The 9168-nt window shown below is 41.4% G+C and overlaps 1 protein-coding gene across 1 annotated transcript in view; it reads left to right on the forward strand.

Annotated features, from left to right (window-relative positions):
• Nucleotides 1–5421, forward strand: part of NUP210 (nucleoporin 210) — a 56919-nt gene extending 51498 nt beyond the window's left edge. Inside the window, exons 33-37 of the mRNA XM_026066398.1 lie at nt 307–557; nt 1176–1395; nt 1980–2075; nt 2207–2293; nt 3438–5421. Coding sequence (XP_025922183.1) covers nt 307–557; nt 1176–1395; nt 1980–2075; nt 2207–2293; nt 3438–3538 — 755 coding nt within the window. The 3' untranslated portion in view covers nt 3539–5421. The remainder of the gene's footprint in view (nt 1–306; nt 558–1175; nt 1396–1979; nt 2076–2206; nt 2294–3437) is intronic.
• The last annotated feature ends 3747 nt before the right edge of the window (nt 5422–9168 follow it).

Below are 9168 nucleotides of genomic sequence, written 5' to 3' on the forward strand. Positions count from 1 at the left end.
TTTTTTACTTTTTTTACTTTTTTTACTTTTTTTAACTTTTTTACTTTTTTTTTACTTTTACTTTTTTTTTTATCATGAGGCTTAGTCTGGAGCAAAATATCTTCTGTTTCTTTACTACTGGGATTGTGATGCTTGGATAAGCAGACAGACTGTCCCATTCACCCACCCCCTCCTGATTTTGCTGTTTGTTTGAATTCAGCTTTCTTCTTTAGCTAGTCTCTAAAGGTCTCACATAGATTTCTCACCACATGGAGAGAAAAACATAAAGATAAGCAATTAACAGTCAAACTGCTTTTGTTTTTCTAGGACATTACACCTGTTCCATCACAATGCACAGGCTTACTGACAAGCAGCTGAAGCATCTCAGCATGAGTAAAACTGCACTTAGAGTTACAGCTTCAATCCAAGGCAGCCATTTCTCTGGAGAACAGATCAGCACTGAGGTGCCCTTCAATCCTGGGTTTTATGCTGACCAAACAGAAATGCTTTTAAGTAACCATTACACAAGCTCTGATGTGAAAATATTTGGTGCCACTGAAATTCTTGATACCCTAGAGGTGAGTGTGCTTCTGAAATGTATCAAAACACAGCTGAAAGCATTCTGAACCCTTGCATGCAATTTTCTAACCAAAGGAACTTTTTGCCGCCATTACCAGCTCAGGATTGTTCCCAAGATGATTCTGAGATATTCATCGCAGGTGTATTACTCCTCAGTTTTCACTTTTGCTTCAGGGTAGTAGAAGTGTGTCAGGTTCCGCCTGCAGCAGATGGATCCCCATATGCTAGCGGGACACGTGGGGGGGGGGGGGCAGGAAAGCTGCCTGTTCCCTACCGCCAGGGGCACTTGCCCACTCACTTGTTTGACTCTGCCCAAGGTGCACAATGCCCAGCAAGGGGTATTTGATTCTGCCTGTATGAGGTTATCCCAGATCCACAGAAATATCTGTTATTAGGGCAATCTTAACAGAGGTGAAGGGCTGCTGGTGTTGGTGTGAAGTTACAACCCAAGCCAGCTCCTGCTGAGGGGTGAGTTGCTCTACATTTCTGTGGAATAACATATTTCTGAAGCATGGCCTGGGAGATAGACATGCACTGTTTTATTTATTTATTTATTTATTCTTTCATTCATTTGTTTATTCAAAACAGTCTGTTGTGGATTATTCTTTCCTTGGCAGGTGAAATGTGGGTCACCGATGGTGAAGGCATTTAAGAAGGAGAAATCCTATGGACTACCTAGTTACGTAGTCTACACTGTTAGTCTGTCTGATTCAAGAGTTTCAAGACAGGGATCCTTATCAACCACTCTAACCGTCTCTAGTCCTATGACTGACCAGTCTATCACTATCCCAGTGACAGTGATTTACCTGACTGACAGAACCAGTGCACAAGTGAGACGTAAGTTTATCTCTAGGCTTCATATGCCAGAATAAACCTCTAACTTCCATTAATGTTCATGCGGTCATAAAATTTGGTGCGTTTAAATCTGAGCTGGCAGCTAATGTGTCGTTGACATTTAAGCTGCTTGCTGTGACTGGGAGACTTGAATGCAATTGTTCATTATGACTGAAGCTGAACATATTTCCCTTCTGGGTCAGTCCAAAATGCTCTCTTAAAGTTAGCATGAATATCCCAGTGCTAAAGTATCCTATAGTAGTTTTTTGCTTTTTTGCTTTTTTTTTTTTTTCTTTTTCATTTACATACCCTGTTATTTTGAAAACTGATTAGCAGATTGGGGCTGAGATAATAAAGAACACTGCATATCAATGTCTTGAGTTGTTGTGGGCAAATTTTGAAGACTGCATTGGAAATAGTCATTAGAATCTAAGTCATTACCGAAGTTGATTAAATGTATTTAGCATAAATAAAAACTCAAACTGAAATAGCCAAAAGTAGAAAAAGAACTAATAACTCCTAAAGCAGATTGGAGAGATAAGATGCTCTTTTAACATAGTGTTGTCTCTTCTTAATTGGTTCTACAGACGGAGCCAGTTTATTCCAGCACTTTCCCGATTCCTATCAAGTAATGTTCTTCACGCTTTTTGCAGTATTAGCAGGGACAGCTGTTATGATCATAGGTAAGAGAATGAAAGATTGCAGTAATATATTTTTTTCTGTAACTTTTTCAGTGTTAGCTGCGAGATATAAAGGAATAATTCCATGCTTAATGGCTGGGTTGTTTGTTTGTTTGTTTTTGACTGTCTTGCAGCCTATCATGCAGTTTTCTCACCAAAAGAAGAGCAAACTCATCCAGCGTTTACTACCCCAAGGACAAGTGCTCAGCACAGCCATAACAGTAAGCAGCTGTTACACAGTTATAAATGAAATTAATTGGTTAGTCTAGATACTGCATTTGAATTAAAAGTAGGGAGGTATCACAAGGAGAAAGCCTATATACTGAATTAAATTACAACAAGCACTGCACCAATTTCTAGAAAATGTTAGCCTGGGTTCCTATGGTGATAAGGCCTAGGCAATGATTCACTTGTTTTCCTGTCTATCTTCCACCCACCCCCCCAGTCGCTAATACTTTTGACACTATTAGCCAGTTTCATCCACATTGGAAATGGCTAGTGTGTTAGAAGTGTGAGAATTCATGAAAATCAGCAGATGGAGAGAGGAGAGCAATCCACAATTGTCCTCCTACTGAGGGAAGGCAAAGCGGAACTTCGTTGCTAATACAATGTACTTGGCAGTGGCTGGCAGGCTACTCAGTTCATTGTCATCGGACTAGCGGCAGCACGTGCAGCCACTCTTGGGCTGTCAACATGCCGTGAGGTAGTGGGAACTGAGGCTATTGCAAGAGGTATGGAAGTGGAAATGTTTGGAAGCAAAGGACTCAAGTCTACAGAAGACTTGGTTGTGTTGCTCAGGGAACAGTTTGTTCCTTGACTGGTTTTGATCTTGCAGCCATGTTTTATCTGTATCATTTGACGACATAATTGCTTCCAATTTTACCTGTTTGCAATGGAGCAGCACAACCAAGCTCTTCTGAAAGGAGTTTGCAGAAAATACCCATTCACTACAAGGTTTTGTAATCACACAGCAGTTGTTATTAAAGTAGTATTCCCATTATTACAGATCTATGTTTAAGATATTGGTGAGCTGAAGTCTTGTTCATAGAAATACATGCCTGACATTTCAGATGACGTAGAGCAAATCTGAACTGAAAGATATTTGCTGAAATGCAATGTATTTTCCCCCCCCCCCCCCCCGAAGATTTAATCAATTCTTTAACTAATAGGAAGACTTGCAAAATGTTGATAGTTGTCACCTGTTGAAAAAACATCCTATAAGCTAAGGGGGTTATTTCACTTTGAGTGGATCACTAAACTCACTTGCCAGGTATTCCAACAGATGATTAACAGTAGCTATTCGTTTCTTACTTCTTCCACCATTTTTGAATATGATTATTTTTCTCCTTTTCTGCTATGTTTTAGGTTTCTCTGCATCACCCGCACCTTCCTTCAGTCCCCTGTCCTCAAGCAGGAGGACAAGTCCATCATCCATGCTCTGGAGCACTGATTATGGTTCACGGTAGAGGCAGCAGGACTCATCAGCATGCACTAGGGCTTCAGAATAAAAAAGATCGGTGCCTTTAGCAATAGCAAGATTAGCAAGAACTTCCACAGTTTTGATATAATTCAGTTCACTTCATAAATGTAACTAACTTCATAATTTTTTTTAATACTTCAAGCTCTTTGAATCTTTTTATGTCAATGCTTCAGTTCTTTAAAATGTATCTGCTGTTTTATGCTCAGTTGACAGGATGACTGGACAAAAAGCAATGTTTGTGCTAAGCTAGCTTTCTTGCACTCTTCAAGCAATTAGAAATTATGTCTATAGGAAAATGATACAAGTGTTTTATTTACTGTCTGTGAAAATGAACTTTCTTTTTAATGAACTTTTTAAAAAGGGAAATAGAAAAAGATGTCAAACATGAGCCAAAAATATGAAGGATTGTATATTTCAAAGGATTATAGTTTTTTATTTTGAGTTCCAAAGACTCAGGAATGTACTGCACTGGTAAGTGTTCTTATGTTTAGCCTTACAATGTGATACATCATTATAATTTGCTTTTTTAACATTAGGAATGCTGGAACAACTGTGAATAGATTTTGAGTTTTTTACAAAAACAAAACAATTTGAAAAGTGTGGCTTCCCTTGGGTACAATTGCAGTATTCCTTTCTTGTTACTGTAAGCACTTTTTGGGGGACTGAAAATGTGAAAGCATGTGCCTTCTAAGAGGACCTTTCATTTGATAGTACATATTTTTAATTGAAGGCAGTTGTTTTATCTGTGTTCTCATATAATACATTTTTATAAGTCATTTTATGTATGGAAGTACCTCAATGGAAACTGAGCCTCCTTTTATTACCACTAGCCACCTGGTGCACTGGAAAATAAGTAACTTATTTCTCAGTTACCATTAGTGATCTTTTCAGTTGGTTCAGTTTGTTTGTCTCTGGTATATTTGTGTACGTACTGATACAGCCACGTCCACAAGCTTGACTTCAACTATACAGTAAGATATTACTGGTATGACCACATAGGGAATATTTGTACTATAATATTCTACTAATAATTGCTTACTTGTGTGTCTGTAAAATACAACATAGCATTTCATTACATAAGTATTACTGATTACTGGATTTTTATTTTGTGTTTGTATTTTTCCTTACTGACTAGGACACGCAGATATAAAATGCATAATTCAGGGTGCACCAGAATGTACTCTACTAAATCAGAAAACTGATCATTGCATATGCTCAGATGTGTTTTGCTTTCTAAACAAGAAGATGGCAGTGAGGTATGCTGACCTGAGCTTTTTTCCATGTTAATTTTAAACACACAAGAAAGACTAACTGGCTCCAATCCTTAGCCCTAAAATACTTTTGTGAGGATAGAAAAACACCTCAGTCTGAAGGACAGAATCCTTCATTTTAGGGATTATAATCATAGTCATTTTTAATCCATAAGCAGTATTTTGCAGCTATCAGATAGGGGCTTTGTTTGTATATGAACAGTGTCACAATTGCAACTGTGAATAATATTCAGAAGGTCTGAACTCTCATTCTCACGGTCTCATATGGTCTAATGACCATAATGAAAGTAATTGCAATTGTTCTGTTTCAGTGAACAAAACATCTCATGCAAAATATATTAAATTTGCAGAATTATGCAGGCAAATAGTCAAAAGAATGGAATGCACACACAGTATGTAGCCTATAGTTTTGGTTTCATACAGTATTACAGAAAAGCAACGTCTTCACATATTGTTACTGAGTCCTGTGTAACTTATTTGCTATTTTTTGAGAAATTGTGCCTTACATGCTATTACTGCTTAAATTTGACAATTTGGATGTAAATAATAAGCATTTGTATCTGTATTATTTAATAAAGCTTTGTAAGATTCCTTAGTATACTGTCTCTGAATATTCTTGTCTTGACTGTTTAGAATTTAACTACATTGTATGTACTTCACCTCCTACAATTCATGCCCACTCATGTGAATATGCCTTGATTTTCCCCTCTACCCCTGCCAGTGTGCAATTTTATGTGACAATCTGTATTTTTGACTGTGGTTCCTGTTGGCTGAGTTTTAAAATACATTTCCCTACCACCACCACCCCCAGTCCTGGAGCAAGAGAAATTTGTTAGCTGGGAAATCCAAGAGTTAGGTTTAACAGTTAAAAGGGAGTTGATGGCAAAAATTAGGCAAGATAGGATCAGGACTTAGTTTTTTCAGTTAGCTTGGAATCACTAATGGAAGTGCTGCTCTTACATTGTCAGTGTTATGTTAATATGTTAATTGGGTTAATTAACAAAATCGTGGTGTTCATAATGCATTCTATTATTGTGTCTGTTACAAAGACACCGCACAGTTAAAATGTTTTCTACAGCACATAGCTTGGAAAATGGATGCAGCGAAGCATTTGAACAAGTTAAGTGTCCATTCAACTTTTTCATACGTTGTTGTCTCTTAATCTTATTTCTTGCTAAACACAGTATGTTAGAATATGGATTGTTCATTTTATGTATGTATTTGTTTTTACACATGCACTCCCTCTCTCCACCCTAGGAAGCGGCTGAGAATGCTACCCGAAATAGCAGGCTTCCAGGGCACAGCCACAGGGCCCTGTCCTTACAACTTCTCAGTATTAGCGATCATGATATTACATTCTAAATTTTTCATTTTTGTTGGTAATTTGATTTCAACTGCTTTGTCAACTTTTCATCTAGTATTTGTTGTTAGGTTTTCCCGCTTTTCTCTGAGCATCTTCAAGGCCTGCTGAAGTCAGCGGTGAATGAAGAGGCAGCTTTTTCCCAGGTTTGCTCAAACCTCCCACTTTGTTCATTTTGGATTTTTAAGGAAAAATGTTATATCACTCTCTCTCCCCACTTCCTTTTACAGAGAAACGAAAGGGCTGTGACTATCTCAGTGCTAGTGTGCTAAGCATTTCAGAAGTGCTTACAGGAGAGGTTTTACTCTTCCTCCTCCTCCTCTCTTCCGCTCAGCCCACCAGTCTGGCAGTGAATGTCCTGGAAAAGGAGCCGCTCCAAGCGGTGGGGTACTTTGGCAGATGCCCGCTGTTTGTTTCACCTCCAGAAGCGAGTGCTTGCAATCTCCTGGCATGCCTCTTTAGGAGCTGTGATTTGCTAGAGCTGGAGGGGAGTTAGAAGCGTGCGCAGCAGAGCAGATGCGGTTCCTGCAGCTGATTTGCTGCAGTGAGGAACTAGGGTTTCAGCTGAGAAACTCCGAGTGCTGTCAGACAGCCGCTGTTCTGGGGGTTATTGGGGGATATAAGTGTTTCTGAGTATGTTGCTGCCAGTGTAAAGCCCAATTGTTAAGAAAAAATTCTGAAGGATTTGGCTAGAAGGAGGTCTGGACTTTGCATGTAATGCCGGGCTTTCCTCGGCACGCTTGCTGCCGGGCTCGCTGCCGCTCCTGTGCATTTCTGCAGCAGGAGCGCGTGTGCTCCAAGCTAGATGCCTTATGTGAGCTGATTTAACTTCTTATCAGTTAATAAAGTGTCAGTGCTGCACTCCAACCCAAATCCTGGTCCCTTCCCGTTCAGCAGGAGCTTTTGCCTTTGCTTTTAGTAGGAGCAGGGTTTGGTCCATGCAGCAACACGGTGTTGGTTCTTATATTAAAAGGGTGGGTTTGGGGTGTGGTGTGTGGGTGGGTTTTGTTTGTTTTTTTTTCTTTTTCATGGCTGACTAGAGCGAGGTAAACTGTGGAAGAAAGGAAGCCAGCCTTGGGAGCAGCTGGATCGCTGTCCCCACCCGCCGGGAGCCGTCGGCGCCTCGGCCCGCGGCTCCGCCATGGCGGCCTGGCAGAGGCGCCTTCCCGCCTCGCGCCAGCCTCGCCGCCCCTCCCCCAGCGCAGCGCCAACGGGCGCGCAGGCGGCGGCGGCGGCGGCGGCAGCGGGGCCTGAGGCGGCGGCGCCTGAGGCGGCTCGGCGCGTGCCCGGCAGCCCCCCGCGGCGGCGCTCACCGCCCCGCTTGACGCTCTCCGAACGAGGGAAAAGTCCCCTCAAGGATGCGGCTGCGCCCAGGGTTAGCAAAGGCAGCGGCAGACTTTGCCTTCGAAAGGAGTTATCGCGAAGTCCCAGTCAAGTTGTGGCGTCTGCGTCCGGGCCATCCGTTCCCGAAGGGGAAGGAAAGGGCATGCTAACAAAGCAGGCCGTGTTTACCGAATATGTTTGGCAGATGTTCAAGCACTTGTAAGGAGGAAAGTGTTAGTAAAACTCTTTTATATATATATATATATATATATATATATATATCATACTAAAACATATCAGAAAAATAAGAGTACTCATTAGAATTAACGTAGTACTATTACAGTTTCTGAAATGTCTTTCTCTACTAATTAAAGTTAGCCTCGGGTCTCCTGTGCCTCTCTGAGGCAGAACTATTGAATGAAAATCTATTTCAATCTTCTGCTCTTTGGTAAAGTGCCTTAGATTGCTCTCCTAGATACTGTCACCAGAACGTAATTAAATGGAGGATAATTACTTGTGGCAGCAGGCATACAGTCCTGAAAATGTGACAGGTTTTAATCTGTGCAGTGTAGTTTCTTCTTACAGTTCTTGTGAATTGGGGTGTGGGGGGGAATCTTCTTTGTGGTATGTTCTGTGAGTGTGAGCACAAATTTTGTTGAAACAGTCTCAAAATACCAGGGTGTGTGTGTGTATGTTCACGCACGCAAGCTGAGCGCTGCCACAAGACAAGGCACAGATGGTACCTCGAATGGGTAGGGGATAAAGAGTCCTCTAGGTTGTCTCACTGCATACAGAAAACTGCTGCAAAGAATCATTTAATTGGATTAGCCTGACTAGACTAGTATTATACTTCAAGTCAATCTATTCACTAATATAACACACCCAACACAGCATAATCATTATTTCTCCCTCTCTCCCCTTAAAAAGAAAAAGTGTGGCCAGGTAGTGAATAAAATGTTGCACCAACTTTTTCAGTTAAGAGTCCTTCGTGATTAGGAGTGAGGATTACTACATAGTGCTTCAGGAGAAGGTTGTCCCAGCAGCATGTCTGCTGTGTGGGTGTTTTTTCTGTTGTTGTTGGGTTTTTTTTCTTCTTTATATAAAGAAGTTCAGTTTTACAGATGTTGATCTAGCCTTTTTCCTAATCACTGCATGTACTTTAAGATAACATCCAGATTCCCATCCCTATTTGGTTGTCGATATGTGCATTCATGAGGTACCTCTTTTTTTTACTGTGAGGGTGACTGAGCACAGGAGCAGGTTGCCCAGAGAGGTTGTGGGGTCTCCATCCTCGGAGATATTCAAATGCCATCTGGACATGGTCCTGGGCGACCTGCTCCAGGTGACCCTGCTTGAACAGGAAGGTTGGACTAGATGACCTCCAGAGGTCCCTGCCAACCTCAACCGTTATGTGATTCTGTGACCTACCCAAAAATGTCCCCTGAGGATTCCTCAGTACAGGTTTCGCCAAGAAGCATGGTCTGTTCTCCTTTCAGTTTCCCTAGTCAGAGGTACAGCTGGAGGAGACCAGGGTCTAGCCAGGACATGTTGCTCTACCTGCCTCCCTGGCAGAGAGTCTCCAGTGGAGATAACCTGGCTCCTTTCTCTTGAAGTTGCCTTTAGGCCTGTAGGCAGAATCAGGGTGCAGTGGTCAGCTTTGTT

This window comes from Apteryx rowi, unplaced genomic scaffold (assembly GCF_003343035.1).
Source record: "Apteryx rowi isolate R43461 unplaced genomic scaffold, aptRow1 scaffold_240, whole genome shotgun sequence".
NCBI classification, from domain to species: Eukaryota; Metazoa; Chordata; class Aves; order Apterygiformes; family Apterygidae; genus Apteryx; species Apteryx rowi.